Here is a 17,741-nt window from a genome sequence, read left to right on the forward strand (position 1 = left end):
TAAGTAAACAATCCAGGCATTAAGACTTGTAACCTTGCACACCAGATAGTAAATTTCCCATCTCTTGGGACGGTTTAGCATAATATCCTAGTAAAGGTCATTATCTCATAGCTAAAGCCCTTTCTGTCTCCCAATTCAAATTATAAGGAGACTGACTCTGGTATGTGGCTGCAAATGAATTATCTTCAGTCCAAGGTCCTGGAGTGCCAGTGCATTCTACGTCAATGCTTTTGTTTTGGCTTTCTTTGAGACCCAAACAACTTCATACATGGATTAGAACTTTTTCAAACAGACCTAAACTCCTGGGTGGTCTTATGAATTACATGAAAACACTCTTGAAGGGGCCAATGAGAGCCAGGAGAGCCCTAAGGATACATGGTCTTCCCTGAGCAGTCTGAGAAGACTTCGGTGGTACAGGACGGTCTTGGGAAATCCAGCCAGCCTGGCAGCCGTCTCTGGATAAGAGAAATCACTTCACGGCTCCCGCAGGTATCTGGCTGCACTGTAAGTCAAATTCTTCTGCAACCACAAACGTGACCTATGGTGGGTGTTAGACTGTCCTACATCTCAGAGTCTAATTCATTTTTTCTACCCTCTACCTCTTGAAAGACTTGTTGAAACTATTCCCTAACTTGAACAAAGCAAAACCTAAAAATCCCAGGTCCATTTTTAAAGTGTACCAAATGGTAGGGGCTCCTGGGTGGCTCAGTCAGTTAAGCAGCCCATTCTCAGTTTCGGCTCAGGTCATGATCTCAGGGTCCTGGGATTGAGCCCCACATTAGCCTCTGCGCTTAGCGGGGAGTCTGCTTGAGGATTTTTCTGTCTCTCCCTCCCCCTCTGCGCCTCCTCTGCCCCCCACTTGCATGTTCTCTCTCTCAAATAAATAAATCTTTTTAAAGAAAAAAATAAAATGTACCAAATGGCAAATTTTAATTCTACGGATATGGAGACTTACAGTGTAACAACATAATTGCAGTTTAAATGTTATTTTGTACTGTGTTTCCTTCCTAGTAAACAGTAATGCTATTTTGTAAGGAAAGTTTCAAGATTAAACTGTGCTTTGGCATCTAATTCAAAAATGTTTATTTTCTCTTAAATAACCTGATGGACAGAAGGAACAATATTGTTGATGTGCTATTTGTCCCCTCTAGGAACATTTCATGGAAGTAATTAGAAACCAGGAATTTGTATTACTACCAGCCAGTGAAATCGCAAAGCTCTTGGCGAGTGATGACATGAACATTCCTAACGAGGAGACAATCCTGAATGCGCTTCTTACTTGGGTCCGTCACGATCTGGAACAGAGACGGAAAGATCTCAGTAAACTTTTGGCTTATATTAGGCTACCTCTTCTTGCACCACAGGTAAACCGTTATTGATTTTTTAAAGTCCGTATCCCAGTTTCAACAGCATTTGGGTATTTTATGCTAATCGTGTTAATCTGTACATGTCTATAGGTTTTTCCTTCTATCTGATAAGGTTATTTTACATATACTCCGATGAAATGTGTAGATGAAAAGATAGTTAGCTAAAAAAAAATTTCTGCTTATGTTTTTGACCCAGTAGGTCTGGACCTAAATTGCATTAATTAAATAACATTGTTGCTTAGGGGTTAGTAATTTTATTTGACTCAGCTTACAAACCTACCCTAGCAATTGAAGAATTAGTAAAGCTGCGGATGAAAGTAGCAATGGACGCCAGGAGCCAGAAAATTTAGATTAATTTGTTCGCTACATGTTTATTAAGTATCCACTAAATGCTGGATTCTGGTGGTATAGAAACTGAGGCATGGTAAGAGTTCCCACTCTGTCTGTTGGCATAGTCACACACCCCAGTCAGATGGAGATAACATCCTCTTTGACTGTCTCACGGGATTATTATAAAGATGAGAAAAGTGCTCTGTGAGATCAGATGGCTGCAAATAATCGTGGTAGGATTATCAGCATTATTTTAGAATTGAGAGCTCTCTAGTAAGTGTATTCAAGCAGTCCGTCTGAACACATTTGCATGCATAGTTTCCGCTTTGTAGAGTTCTAACTGGGATATACAGTAGTTCCCCCTTATCCGCAGTTTTGCCTTCCCTGGTGTCAGTTAGCTGCAGTCAGCCTTGGTCAGGAAGCAGATGGTTCTCCTGACCTCTTGTCACACATCACAGGGCTGACGTCCACTCACCTCACTTTGTCTCATCACATAGATGTCTTATCATCTCATGTCATCACAAGAGGAAGGAAGGCACGAGAAAGACCACATTCGCATAACTTTTATTACACTTTGATGGTCCTGTGTTATTATTTGCTGTTCTCTTTTTGTGCCTAACTTTTAAAGTAAACTTTATCATAGGTATGCACATATAGGAAAAAACAGTATATATAGGGTTCGGCACTATTTGCAGTTTCAGGCGTCCACTGAGGGTCTTGGAACATACCCCCCATGGTTAAGGGAGATTACTGTACAGGAATTCCCTCTGCCTCCTTTGCTGCTTAGCTTGAAGGCTTGAATAGAGAAAGAGGTCTTGAAAGTGAAGGAAGAATGAGCTGTGACTGGTCAAGGACAGATGTTTGTTGTTCAAGTGCCATACATTTTTTCTTACTTGTTTTTATCTTGAGGATTATGTATTATTTCCAGCGGTTGTTAGCAAGTTACTGTTCGCTCTCTACCTTATAGAGACGAAAAGTAGTGCTGATGCTTTACAAGAAAGACGTCCTCTTCAGAGGTAGAATGTTATGTGAGTTCATCGAAGGTGACACTGTACTAATTGATGACAGTTCAGGAAAATAACACTGTAAAATGTTTCCCTTGGAATCAGATTTAAAGAAGAGAGTTACAGTTTACGTTCTTAGCAGAAGTTTTTTTCGTATCCTTTTCTAGGGTAAAGAAAATAAATCTGAAAAATCCTAGTAGACTTTGAAAAGAATCTGTGCGATTAAGTAACCTGACGATTGACTTCAGCCCTGCAGTTTCCAATATTTATGATACGATATTTGCATGATTCCGAGAGACGTTTAACATTTCTGTTACCCAGGTACTGCTGATAATCATAACCATAAGACCTCAGAGTTGAAAGGCAGTCATTTAGCCTAACACCTGTTGTACAAACGAAGTAACAGACCAAAAAAGTAAAACCATATGCTCAAGATCATAAAGCGATTGCAGGAATTCCTGTCCTTCTACATTGTAGTTTTATTTGCCTTTGCTACTCGGCTAACATCATAGAGCTAATAAGAGACAGAGGGAGATCTTGAACCCAAGTTCAGTTCTCTGCCTTTTTCACTGAACCGGTCAGCCTCTTGAACATACTATGTGTAAAATTGCTCGGTCAGGGGAGGTATATCCAGTGGAAGAAGAAATAAATTAAAAAATAGATTTGTGACTACCGTATAAGGAGAGGAAGGCAATGACAGATACAGGAACATGGCATTATGAAAGGAACTGGAGTAGCCTGCCTGGGCTGATGGTGGGGAAGCTGGGAGAACTTTCTCAAGTGTCACTGGGTCTGCATCCTGAGTAGCTGCCCAGAAGAGGGGGCATGATAGCCCAGGAGAGACAGGAGATTGCACCTGGTTATGGAGTCATGAGCAAACGTGTCATGCGCTGGAATTTGAAGAGAGCTCGCGTGGCTCGAGTGCAGACATACAAGGGCAGTGTGGAGAGACAAGGACTCTCTAGTGAGGCAAGGAGTTTGCGTCCTCGCCCCAAAGCAGTGAGGAGGCACTAAAGGGTTTTAAGTAGGGAATGGCAGAATTATTGTATTTAGGAAGATCTAACTGCATTGTGAAGATTGGATTGGAGCGGTCAAAGTAGAAATCCATTAGGAAGACTTGGATTCAGACAAGTGAATTAGGCGCTCTCTGGCAGTGCAGGTAGAGAAATTACCAGACTCAAGAGCTACTTAGGAAGTAGAACTGATACAACTTAATGACCAATTGAAAGGCGCAGGGTACCAAAAAAAAGAGGGATCCAGAATGATTCTGATTTGTGCAACGAGATTAAGGAAGGTGCTGTCAATTAAGGCAAAGAGTATCTTGGTCTTCACTGTTCTGTTCTCAATTCTCATTACTGTTTTCTACTGAAAGTCAAAGATATAAAATGAGCCAGTATTTACCTTTACCATTCTTTTAATTACATGTTTTTGATACCAAAACATTTTTCAAGCCTATAGAATTCAGAAATCATTCACATTCTGTTTTTTACGTTAGTTAGTATTGGAGGGGGCAGTTTTAGAGAAACGGTCATATGGAGATCAAGTATGTGAGTGAAGATAAAAAGGTACACATTGAAAATGTTTCTTCATTTTTCTAAATGCCTTCATTTAAGTAATTTGTCATTATCTAATGGCAGAGATGGCATAGTGTTCGCCTAAAGGCAGAGTATAGAAGAAGTATAGTTTTTAGTTCTCTTTCAGTACCTTCTGAATCGTTTTCCAAATGATTTTTGGTACTTTCCATTTGATTAATCTGATATGTGGATTAATGTGCTTTATATTCCCTTCTATTACTCTCATCTCTCTACTTAAATATGATTAATCTCATTTATTCATAAAGTATAGAGACTATTAGTGTATTTAAGAATATCTTTTACTTCAGGGCGCCTGGGTGGCTCAGTCAGTTAAGCGTCTGCCTTCGGCTCAGGTCATGATCCCAGGGTCCTGGGATCAAGTCCTGCATCGTGCTCCCTGCTCAACAGGGAGTCTGCTTCTCCCTCTGCTTCTCTTCCCACTCGTTCTCAATCTCTCTCTCTCAAATAAATAAATAAAATCTTTTTTAAAAAAGAATATATTTTACTTCAAATTGTAGTACCCATTAAATCTCCCAAGACTTGACTTTCTATAATTTTTCACATTTATTTTTATTTAGAAAGGACTAAAGTAATTATATATAACGGAAGTAATATAAACATTAAGATCAATCTAGATGAGCCAACTCAGTGCACATTTGGTAATGGTTTCTGTAGCAAGTATAACTATATTTTGTGTGCATAGAAAAGATATGGAGTAATTAATACCATAGTTTATACTCCGGCCTAGGTCCTGAGACTTATGTCTTAATTTGGCTTTTTTGCTGTTAGCATGCTGTTCTCAGTTTCGAAATGCCACAAACTTTTTGGACATCTGGGCTCTTTCCACAGTTTGGCTATTGTGGACATTGCTGCTATGAACATTGGGATGCAGGTGCCCCTTCGGATCACTACGTTTGTATCTTTGTGGTAGATACCTGGTAGTGCAATTGCTGGGTCATAGGGTAGCTCTATTTTCAACTCTCTGAGGAACCCCCATACTGTTTTCCAGAGTGGCTGCACCAGCTTACATTCCCACCAAGAGTGTATGAGGGTTCCCCTTCCTTCGCATCCTCGCCAACATCTGTCATTTTCTGAGTTGTTAACTTTAGCCATTCTGACCAGTGGGAGGTGGTATCTCATCGCGATTTTGATTTGTATTTCCCTGATACCAAGTGATGTGGAGCATTTTTTCATATGTCTCTGGGCCATTTGTGTGTCTTCTTTGGAGAAATGTCTGTTCATGTCTTCTGCCCATTTCTTGATTGGATTATTTGTTCTTTGGGTGTGGAGTTTGATAAGTTCTTTATAGATTTTGGATACTAGCCCTTTATCTGATAAGACAAGAAAATCATTTTTTAAAAGGCAGGATGAAACCATATCTATGCATTTGCATTAAATTATATAAATTTTAAAAATGGGATTCAATGAAGCATGACGGATTTAAATTCTTTTAGGATAATCACCATTTAGAGTTCTTTGCCTCTTAAGAAACTGGTAAGTTGTTTTTGCTGTTGTTCTTTTTTTTTTTTTTTTGTAGAGGTGGGGAGGGGCAGGAGGAGACGGAGAGAGAGGATCTCAAGCAGACTCACTGCCTAGCATGGAACCCATCTCAGGGCTCGATCTCGTGACTCTGAGATCATGACCTGAGCCAAAATAAAGAGTCACATGCTTAACCACTGAGTTGCCCAGGTCCCCCTGCTGTTGTTCCTTGAGCTCTGTTTAGAGAGGTCAGGTAAATGCAGTCTAAATTAGTCGACTTCTATTTATGATTACTCTTCTTCAGTTAAAATCGTTTCTAATTTAAAAAGTAAAATGACTTATTTTAGAAAATCTAGACAGTATAGAAAAGCAGTAAAAAAGATGATTTAAGAAGCACCAGTTTCTCCACTCCCCAAAGATAAGCAGTATGCAGGTATTAGAGCATACCACTGATCCTCTTCAGCTTATATTTCTCAATGAAATTTAGAATGTAAATCTTGTAAATATTGCATATTTTAGTAAAAATATGTGTCCAGGCTTGGATTTTTTTTCTAAATGAGATCCTTTCCATTTGTGAACTATATATTCTTTTAATTACTATTTTCTTGCTCATTCAGCATATATACTCACTATTCTTTTCTAGTTCCTGGCAGACATGGAAAATAATGCACTTTTTCGGGATGATATAGAATGTCAGAAACTTATTATGGAAGCGATGAAGTACCATTTATTACCGGAGAGACGACCCATGTTACAAAGCCCTCGGACAAAACCTAGAAAGTCAACGGTTGGAACATTATTTGCAGTTGGAGGAATGGATTCAACAAAAGGTATTAAATAATCTTTTATTTGGCAGAACGTGGAGGGGGAGGAATTTTAATTAGTAACGCATATGGCCAGAAAGCTCTTTAGAGAAATGGCTGGTTCCAAGACTGGAAAAATACAAGGTAGACCCAAAACATCTTATAGAGCCAGAAAGTAAGGAAGTGTTCAACAAATAATGGAGATAGTTCAAGGGCCAGAAAAGGCAGTTTGTAGGGGCCACCACTGTCCAAATCTGGGATAATTTCAACACCAAAATAGATAATGATGATAAAAGATGATCATTTATTAAATCAATAAGTATGCCTGAGTCCACACTGATACAAATAAAGACAGGGCATGCATCATCTTGAATTTCTTCTGCTATAAGGAACGTAATTGGAACAAATGATAAGATCCAAAATAAAGTCTGTAGATTAGATAACAGCATTGTATAAATGTTAACTTCCAGATTTTGATGATTGTATTGTGGTTTCGTAACAGGGTTTCTTGTTTTGAGAAAGATACATTGAAGTATTAAGAGTACAAGAGCATCATTTCTACAACTTAAACAGTTCGGGCGAAAAAAGTATATATACCATATACATCGAAAGCAAATGTAGAATGCCCACATTTGGGAAATCTGGGTCAAGGGTCTCTGGGAATTCTTTGTACTGGTCTTGCAACAGTTGTTAGTAATAGTAACAGTAATAGGAATAAACACCATGTATAGTTCCTACTCTGTGCCAGGTAGTGCTAGAAGCCTTCTGTGTGTTATCTCTCAGTGTACATTCATCTCCCTTTCCACTGAATTCCTAGTACTATTAGCCTACAATCCCCCTAACAGCACCTCCCTGACTTGAGACTATATCTCTGAGCTCAGCTCATTCTACTTCTCCCCTCTCTCTTTCTGTTCTAGCCCCACTGGCCTCCTTGTTCATCTAACAAGCCAGACATTCTCCCACATCGGGGATATTACATTAGCCGTTCCCTCTCACTGAAATGCTCTGTGCCCTGATGTTTGAATGCTTAGCAGAAATTATTCAGTCAGCTCTCCAAACATCAGTTTAACCAAAAAAGACTTCCATGGCCAGTCATCCCCTGTCCATCACTCTCTAATCTTGTGCGTACCTCCTTCTATCTCGTTCCTCTGCTTATGTTTCTTCATAGCACCGGATCTATCTACTTCTTCCCTTCCCCCAAGTAAGCTCTGGAAAGCAGGAAACTTGTTTTTTTCAACAATAGATCCCCACAGAGCCTAGAAGAGTGCCTTGCACATAGACAGCATCAATAAATATTTGCCATATGAATGAAAGTTGTCGTTTGCCATTTCTCGAATTATTTGTAGGACTGAAGCCCTCGATGCATTATTCACATCTAAAGATTTCTTTTCCATGTGATATCCTTGAAGAATATAAAAATAGGAGCACTAATCAAAAGAGTTTTATTGTAATTTAACGTTTAGCTTCATGGTAACAAAGTATAGATGTAGATATTATCTCATATAACATGATATGGTACTATGTATTCATAGATACTTAAGTTCTAAATATAGGCTTGATCACTGAATGGTACAGAAGTATGTAAAGTTAAATAGCTGATAGTTATAGTACAAATATTTGAAATTCCTGGAGAGCTCCACAGTCCAGGTAGTCAATCCGCAAATACTTATTAAGTATTTACTATATGCCTGGAACAGGTGCTCGGCTTTGTAGCCTTACTAACACTTCTTCCTCTCCATCTTTCCCTCTCTTTTTCAGGGCTTTAATTGTTATTTCTGTATTGCTTGTACTCTTGTGTTGCTTTTATTCTCATATTTTCAACTTGTGTGAAAGATCTGTTTGCTGTTCAGCTTTCGTCTCAAACTCTGTGTTCAGGTCTTCTCTGACCATGTCTCCCAGACTTGAGGACTTGGAACTGAAATTCAGCGTTTTTCAGTGGCATCAACGGAGGCCAACCCTGGCTCATTTAAGCAGATAAGGAAGGCCGTGGGAAATAGGCAGGAACTATCTCCACTGCACCTTCTTTATAATGCTGCCTTGGATTTTAAATCCTAGGTTCAAGTATCTATTTTACTAGCTTTAGGGCAATCCTGGGCCCTAAACTTCCAAGGACAGTGAGGATGAACATCTGTCTTTTCAGCTTTATGGGAGATGGGGTTCCTGCCTCTCAAAAAAGCTCTTTTGTACAGTGGAAAATTCCCCGTGCGTGAGAAGGGGTACCCAAAGTAAATAATATATTTCCTCCCTTCCCTTCCCTTCCCTTCCCTTCCCTTCCCTTCCCTTCCCTTCCCTTCCCTTCCCTTCCCTTCCAATCTTATCTTCTAACAATCACCAATCTTCCTTCAAGTGAGTCTTGTTCTTCTAAATTTCCGTTGCTACTTTCCAGTTCCTGGGTAGCCTCCTGTGAGCCTACGTCTTTTGATCATGTTCACTTCCTACGAATAGCATTCCTTGTGTTGTTACTATGGGCCAGGCATTACGTTAAGTGCTTCACCTATCGTTTTTAATCTCATGTTCATAATAACTCTAAGAGCTAATGTTGTTATTGCCCTAGGATGCCTGTACTTAGAAGAGTTAACTGTCTTTCCCAGGAGTACACAGCTAATTAGTGATGGAATCAGGATTCAAAGCAGGCATTGACTCTGGAGACTACACTCTCTGCTTCATTACCTCTTCTGTTAGCATGCACTGCTCTGCTCAAAAACTGCAGTGGTCTTCATTCCTTACCACATAAGATGTCAATTCCTCTTTCTAGCTTCCAAGACTTTCTGTAATCTGGCCATTATTACTTGACCAACTTTATTTCTAAGTCTTTCCTAGATGCCAGTTGCGCTCACCTTCCATCTGATTCAAGCTATCTTCCCCCGCCTTAGTTTCTTTTGTACCCAAAGTCTTTATAATGAAGAGCAATTTGCATTAAGTGGATGGCAGTCTGATCATTGGGTTCTTGGCCCCCTTCATATATCTTAGTATAGGGCCCAACAAATAAGCTGGAAATGTTCCTAAATAGCCAGTAAGAAAAAGTTAGAATATATTTCTGCTTACTTTTTAAAAGGTTAATCTTTTATTTAGTATAAGTCAGGGAAGTTCTAAGGTTTTATATAGAATTTTGTAATTATTAGGAATTTGTTATTTGGGGATATTTGGGGTTTTTTGAAGAATTATGTTTGCTCACACAAACATACTTTTCAATAACATGTTTCCATCTTAACTAGTTACATCTACAAAAACCCCATTTTCAAAATAGTTTATCTTCTGAGGTTCTGGGTAAACATGGATTGGGGGGACACTGTTCAACAGCCTTGATAACAGTATTACCTCCTTTAAAGTTAAATATTATAGGGGTGCCTGGGTGACTCAGCTGGTTAAGTGTCTCAACTGGGAGTTGGCTTGGGATTCTCTCTCTCCCTCTCCCCCCCAAAATAAATAAATAAATCTTTTTAAAAAATTAAATATTATACAAAGTACCCCATAAAAATATCCATTTTTTTGCAAAAATGTCATAAAAGCTTATGCTTTGACTTGTTCAGTAATATCATTGTGTTGCAGTTGTTTATACCGTGTCTGTTGCTTAGCTATTTAGATTATCTTCCTAGTGATAATGTATTTGCATTCTCATGCACATATTCAATGGTTATGAATAAAATTTGAAAAGTGAGTGTTAAAAAAAAAAGAGTTATGTTTGGTGTTAGCAAAGGAAATTTTAGTCACCAATTCATAGAACTATGATACTGCTTAATGAACTGGAAGTAAAATAATTTAGAATGAAAAATATATTCCTTAAACTCATTAGTGAGGAAAAATGATTAGCATTGCCTTTTTATTTGACAGAATGAAGACGTTTTTAAGGATCAAATTTAGAGTCATGAATAAAGTATACTATTACATAAAATAATCTGAGCGTATGAATAAAATCTCATTATACCTAAAGATTATAAAGAAAGATTATTCAAGCTCAAAACATATTTTGAACAGCTGCTACATATAAGGAACTCTGTTGCTGTGAAAAATACAGAGATGGTGGGGTGCCTGGCTGGTTTGGTCGGTGGAGTGTGCGGCTCTTGATCTTGGGGTTGTGAGTTCAAGCCCCACATTGGGCGTAGAGATTACTGAAATGTAAGATCTTAAAAAAAGAAAATACAGAGGTGGAAAAAGACTTGGAATCTATCCCAAATAACTTAAGAATTTTGTAGGGTAAATTAAAAAAAAACAACAACAACTGTAACATATGAGGAAAATATATATATATATATATATATAAAAAACAAAACTTTCTACACTTTAGGAGAGTATCATTAGTATTAGTGCTCTGATGAACTAATTATAACAAATAGTTTAGAATAAATATTTGTCCTGATTTTAATTCTATGAAGATAGCTCTGATTGCATGCTGTGCTAGACGCTTAGAGAGAAGTAAAATAGATTCTAATTGAACGCTTCATAAATGGAGGTTGGGTTGTTTTAGAGGGGTGGGGCTTTAATTTTTTTTTTTTTCACTTCATAAAGGAAACGAAAGAGTTCCTGGAATCTTTTAATTCTTTTTTTTTTTTTTTAAGATTTTCTTTCTTTATTTGAGAGAGAGAGAGAGTGAGGGGGAGGCAGCCAGAAAGAGAATCTGAGTGCAGAGTCCGATGCAGGGCTCAATCGCACAGCCCTGAGATCATGACCTGACCTGAAACCAAGAGTCGGGCACTTAACCAATTGAGCCACCCAGGCGCCCCTGGAATCTTCTAATTCTTAAAAAAAGGTCGACAGGACCAGATGGTTACTCCCAGTTTTCCCACACTCATAGTTTCCATAGTTCATGATCTGCACTCATGCTCTTGTCCTTCCAGCTTTCAATAGAATGTGTATCCCCTCCCTCCTCCTAGGAAAGCCAGCCCACACCTGTGTTCTGACATTGCCCTTTCCTGCCTCCTGAGGAACTAGATCCTTCCCATTAGCATGTGAGCAAACTCAAGTTTATCCAGTTTTAAAAGCAAAACCAGAGGGGCGCCTGGGTGGCTCAGTCGTTAAGCGTCTGCCTTCGGCTCAGGGCGTGATCCCAGCATTCTGGGATTGAGCCCTGTATCAGGCTCCTCCGCTGGGAGCCTGCTTCTTCCTCTCCCACTCCCCCTGCTTGTGTTCCCTGTCTTGCTGGCTGTCTTTCTGTCAATTAAATAAATAAAATCTTTAAAAAATAAAATAAAATAAAATAAAATGAAATAAAGCAAAACCAGAGATCCCCCCTTCCCCCAGATGCGTGCTGATCCCAGGACCCCTACAGGGCTGAATCCCGGGACCCCAGGATCATGACCTAAGTTTTTATTTTAATCACCTGGTGCTCATTATGACAAGTGCACTCCTTAATCCCCATCACTTATTTCACCCATCCCTCACCTACCTCCCCTCTGGTAACCATCAGTTTTGTTATCTATAGTTAAGAGTCTGTTTCTTGGTTTTACTCTCTTTTCTTTTCCCTCATTATGTTCATTTGTTTTGTTTTTATTAAATTCCACGTATGAATGAAATCATATGGTATTTGTCTTTCTCTGACTGACTTATTTCACTCTAGCACTATCCTTGTTATTGCAATGGCAAGATTTCATTCTTTTTTACAGCTGAGTAATATTTCATTATATATATATATATCATAGCTTCTTTATCCATTCATCAATCCAGGTACATTCAGGTTGCTTCTATATCTTGGCTATCATAAATAATGCTGCTGTAAACATAGGTGTGCATGTATCCCTTTGACTTAGTGCTTTTTTTTTAAAGTAGACTCCACACCAGCATGGAGCCCAACATGGAGATTGAAGTCATGACCTAGAGATCAAGACCTGAGCTGAGATCAAGAATCAGTGGCTTAACTAACTGAGCCACCCAGGTGCCCCTGAATTAGTGCTTTTGTATTCTTTGGGTAAATACCCAATACTGCAATTGTTGGATCTTAAGGTAGTTCTATTTTTAACCTTTTGAAGAACCTTCATACTGTTTTCCAGAATGGCTGCACCAGTTTGCATTCCCACCAAGAGTGCAAGAGGATTCTCCTTTCTCCATATCCTCACCAACACCTGTTGTTTCTTCTGTTGTTGATTTTAGTCATTCTGACAGGTGTGAGATGGTATCTCGTTGTTTTGATTTGCATTTCCCTGATGGTCAGTGATGATGAGCATCTTTTCATGTGTCTGTTGGCCATCTGGCTGCCTTTTTTGGAAAAATGTCTGTTCATGTTTTCTGTCCATTTTTTAATTGGATTATTTGGTTTTGGGGTGTTGAGTTATGTAAGTTCTTTATATATTTTGGATAGTCACCCTTTATCAGATATGTCATTTACAAATATCTTCTCCCACTCCGTAGGTTGCCTTTTAGTTTTGTTAATTGTTTCCTTTGCTGTGCAGAAGCTTTTTATTTTAATGTAGTCCTAACAGTTTATTTTTGCTTTTGTTTCCCTTGCCTTAGGGAACCTATCTAGAAAAACGTTGCTATGGCCAATGTCAGAGAAATTACCACCTGTGCTCTCTTCTAGGATTTTTATGGTTTCAGGTCTCACATTTAGGTTTTTCAACCACTTTGAATTTATTTTTCCATATGGTGTAAGAAAGTGGTCCAGTTTCATTTTTTTGCATGTTGCTGTCCAGTTTTCCCATCACCATTTGTTGAAGAGACTGCCTATTTCCCATTGGATATTCTTGCCTGCTTTGTCAAAGATTAATTGACCATGTAATTGTGGGGTTATTTCTGGATTTTCTATTTTGTTTTACTGACCTATGTGTATTTTTTTGTACCAGTACCATACTGTTTTGATCACTACAGCTTTGTAATATAACTTGAAGTCTGGAATTGTGATGCCTCCAGCTTTGCTTTGCTTTTTCAGGGTTGCTTTGGCTATTTGGGGTCTTCTGTGGTTCCATACAAATTTTGGGATTGTTTGTTCTAGTTGTGTGAAAAATGCTGTTGGTATTTTGAGAGGAATTGCATTGCATTAAATGTATAGATTGCCGGTGCCTGGCTATTAAATGAATAGATTGAGGTGCCTGGCTGGCTCAGACAGTAGAGCATGTGACTCTTGATCTTGGGGTTGTAAGTTCAAGCCCTACACTGGGCATAGAGCTTACTTAAAAATAGCTAAATAGGTAGGGGCACCTCACTGCCTCAGTCAGTTAAGTGTCCGACTCTTGCTGTAAGCTCATGTCTTGATCTCAGGGTCATGAGTTCAAGCCCTGTGTTGGGCTCCATGCTGGGTGTGAAGCCTACTTAAAAAAAAAACAGACAGACAGACAGACAGATAGATAAATAAATGTGTAGCTTGCTTTGTGGACGTTTTGTAATATTTGGTCTTCTAATCCGTAAGCATGGAATGTCTTTCCATTTCTTTGTGTCATCTTCAGTTTCTTTCATCAGTGTTTTATAGTTTTCAAAGTACGGGTCTTTCACCTCTTTGGTTAGAATTATTCCTAGGTATCTTAATAATTTTGGTGTAATTGTAAATAGGATTGTTTTCTTAATTTCTCTTTCTCCATTATTGGTGTGTAGAAATGCAATAGATTTCTGTAGATTGATTTTATATCCTGTTACTGAATACATTTATCACTTCTAACAGTTTTTTGGTGCAGTCTTTCGGGTTTTCTATATATAGTATCATGTCATCTGCAAATAGTGAACTTTTGCTTCTTCTTTGCCAATTTGGATGCCTTTTATTTCTTTCTGTTGTCTGATTGCTGTGGCTAGGACTTCCACTTTTATGTTGAATAAAATTGGTGAGACTAGACATCCTCGTCTTATTTCTGACCTTAGGGCAAAGGCTCTCAGTTTTTCCCCATTGAGCATAATGTTAGCTATGGCCTTTATTGTGTTGAGATATGTTCCCTCTAAACCTACTTTGTTGAGGGTCTTTGTCATGAATGAATGCTGTACTTTGTCAAATGCTTTTTATACGTCTATTGAAATGATCATGGGGCACCTGTATGGCTCAGTCAGTTAAGTGTCTGACACTTGATTTTGGTTCAGGGTTGTGAGATTGAGGCCTACATCATGCTTCACCCTGGACATGGAGCCTGCTTGAGATTCTCACTCTCCCTCTCTCTTCCCCACCCCCTACTCACTCACGCACCAGCTCTCTCTCTCTCTAAAAAAAAAAAGAAAAAAAGAAAGAAAGAAAGAAAGAAAGAAAAGAAATGATCGTGTAGTTCTTACACTTTCTCTTAGTGATGCAATGTATCATGTTGGTTGATTTATGAATATTGAACCACCTTTACAACCCAGGAATAGATCCCACTGGATCATGGTGAATGATTTTTTTAATGTATTGCTGTATTCAATTTGCTAGTGTTTTGTTGAGAATTTTTGCATCTGTGTTCATCAGGGATATTGGCCTGGACTATATTTTGCCATTTTAATTACAATATGTTTTAGTATGTATCTGCTTTTGTTGATTTTGTTAGTCTCTGTGTTTCCTGAATCCGGATATCTGTTTCCTTCTCCAGATTAGGGCGGTTTTCAGCTATTATTTCTTCCAATAAATTCCCTGCCACCTTTCTGTCTCTTCTTCTGGGACTCCTATAATACAAATGTTAATTATGTTTGATGGAGTCATTGAGTTCCCTAAGTTTATCCTCAGTCTCACTGATGTCCTCCACTTCTTTCTCAAGTCCAGTGAATATCCTTATGATAATTGCTATAAATTCTCCATCAGGCACATTACTTATATCTGTTTTGCTTAGATCTCCAGCTGTGGCCTTATCTTGTTCTTTCTTTTGGGTCAGATTCCTCTGTCTTCTCATTTTGTCTAAGTTCTATGTTTTATCTACGTCTCCCTCTTTCTCCATGTTAGGAAAGTTAGCTATATCTCCTGTTCTTGAAGATCATGGCTTTATGAAGAAGAGGTCTTATATTGCCCTGCAGTGTAGTGTCCCCTGTTCCCTAGGGACTGGTACTTTCTGGAGTGTCTCCAGTGTGTGCTCTTTGTACTCTGCTATTGTGGCCTGGCCACTTTATCCTTCAGACCAGTTGTCCTCAGAGGCTCTCCTTGCTTGTCGTGGGCAGTGTTTGGTCCCTGACCTGAAGGTGGTGCATTTTAACTAGGTGTGCTCTGGTATGCTTGTGAAATGAGACCTGTCACCACTGCCATTGGAACTGAGGCCTCACAAAACTCCTCAGTTGACAGACATGGTGTTGGCAGGGGTTTGGGCTGGTCTTCTGGGCAAGGGGTCTGCTGTGCTGGGACTAAGGCAAGTGTGACTGGGAAGGGCAGTTCCACTGGAGTTGAAGGAATAAGGCTTGGTGTAAGCAAGGTAGTGGTGAGTGTTGGCGCTGCACTGGTTCCTGCAGCTGGCCTTGTGCTTATGCTGAGGAGCAGGAGAGGGGAGATGGCACCTGCCAGTTCCTTTGTTCCCTGAGGGGTCTCCATGAATGCTGCCTCCCTGGGACATGCTCCAATATGAGCAGCTAACCTCCCCACTGTGTGCCCCAGGTGCTCTTCAGATCATTGTTTCCGTGCTTTATGTTCATAGTCTGTTTCCCCTGCCTCTTTTTTCGGAGCAGCCCCAATGTCCTCCAAGCTCTCCCAGAGCCAAGCATGCTGACTTTTAAAACTCCAGGCTTTAAGCCCCACGGGTTGCAAGAATTAATGAAATACAGGCCCTCTTACTTGCCAAGCCAATTGCTAAGAGGATTCGTTTTCTCCATGCACTCCCCTGTGTGCTAGTTTGTCTCCTACCCTTCTCCAAGACCATGGCTCCCTCCTCACTGCATTAGCCATGATCTGTTTCTCTCCCAAGCTATGTCTCCACACTTCCTACCATCTTCAGTATGACCTCTTCCCTACCTTTAGTTGTGGAGTTTGTTCTGTCAGTCTTCACATTCATTCCTGGGATGTTTAGGATTTGATAGTTATCTAGTTGTAATTGTGGGATGAGGCGAGCCTAGAGTTCTCCTATTCTGCCACCATCTTCCTTCAAAACTACCTGCTACAATTTTTTTCCTTTGGCTTCCATGACGCTAACCTACCCTGCTTTTCCTCCCACTTCTAGCTGTTACAAATAATCCTTTCTCACTTGACCTTTTAATACAGAACCTTGTGTATGTCCTAGAGAATAGTAGATGAGGTCAGAGATATAAGCAGGGGCCTGACCATGCAGGAGCTCACTGAAATATAATAAAAGTATTATTGTCAATGCTAATAAAGTTATACTTTTATATGTATAAATTCATAAAATATGCAAACATGGTAAAATTTTTATTTACATAACTTCTATATATACTCTTAAGGAGCAACAAGCATTGAAAAGTATGATCTTCGTACAAATATGTGGACTCCTGTAGCAAATATGAATGGGAGGAGGCTACAGTTTGGTGTTGCAGTGTTAGATGACAAACTGTATGTGGTTGGAGGAAGAGATGGACTGAAGACTTTGAACACTGTAGAATGCTACAATCCCAAAACAAAAACCTGGAGTGTGATGCCTCCTATGTCCACCCACAGGCATGGTCTTGGTGAGTATAACTATGCAGGTTCATTCATGATATCATACATTAGGCTTCCACACCATTTTTACATTCTGTACCAGGCAGAAAAAGACCATCGTGGCAGCTGCTGAGTCAGCAACAATCAGTCACCAAGCATTCCTTCTCATGCTCCTTAACTGAGAAGCAGAATCAGGAAAAACAAGCATATACATAAATGTAACAGCAACCAGCTCAAGTAGAAATGTGGGTATTTAAGGATTTTATTATAGCATGATGGCCACCTTTTAAAATATGTGTTCTGTGTTGACAATCAGTGTTAACCTAACCTGATTGGAATGCTTATTTAAAAATCTTTAGCATTATCGTTTTTCATCTATAGCCCCTAGTTTTTAAGCAGAAATGAGTAAAAACCCAGAGAAATCTTGAGGTGGCACAGAGACTATAATGTTAGAGAATTTTCATTCTTTTATTCAATACTTCACTGAACTGACATTGATGGCATGAACTGTGTGCCATACTCTTTGCTCAGTAGGTATACAAAGATGAAGGGGACACTGTCTTTACTCTGAAGGAACTGATGGCTCACTCTGAGATGACAGAAGATAATTTGGGGTCTTGTATCACATGACCTATCTTTTTTGAAATAAAATTAGATGGGGCTTGACATGATCTGTATCACCCTAGCTTTTGCTGCATAACAGATACTCCAAAAGTCAGAGGTTAAAACAACCATAT

General features: G+C 39.2%; 1 protein-coding gene across 4 annotated transcripts in view; it reads left to right on the forward strand.

The window, feature by feature from the left end:
- KLHL5 (kelch like family member 5) overlaps positions 1-17,741 on the forward strand; it is a 77,243-nt gene that overhangs the window by 39,695 nt on the left and 19,807 nt on the right. For 3 of the 4 annotated variants that reach the window (XM_026508746.4, XM_026508742.4, XM_026508743.4), the window contains 3 exons: positions 1,152-1,364; positions 6,398-6,584; positions 16,809-17,033. In XM_026508746.4, the coding sequence (XP_026364531.1) occupies positions 1,152-1,364; positions 6,398-6,584; positions 16,809-17,033 (625 nt within the window). The remainder of the gene's footprint in view (positions 1-1,151; positions 1,365-6,397; positions 6,585-16,808; positions 17,034-17,741) is intronic. The other variant, XM_057309674.1, reaches the window with a different exon arrangement.

Source organism: Ursus arctos, unplaced genomic scaffold (assembly GCF_023065955.2).
Source record: "Ursus arctos isolate Adak ecotype North America unplaced genomic scaffold, UrsArc2.0 scaffold_9, whole genome shotgun sequence".
Classification (NCBI taxonomy): domain Eukaryota; kingdom Metazoa; phylum Chordata; class Mammalia; order Carnivora; family Ursidae; genus Ursus; species Ursus arctos.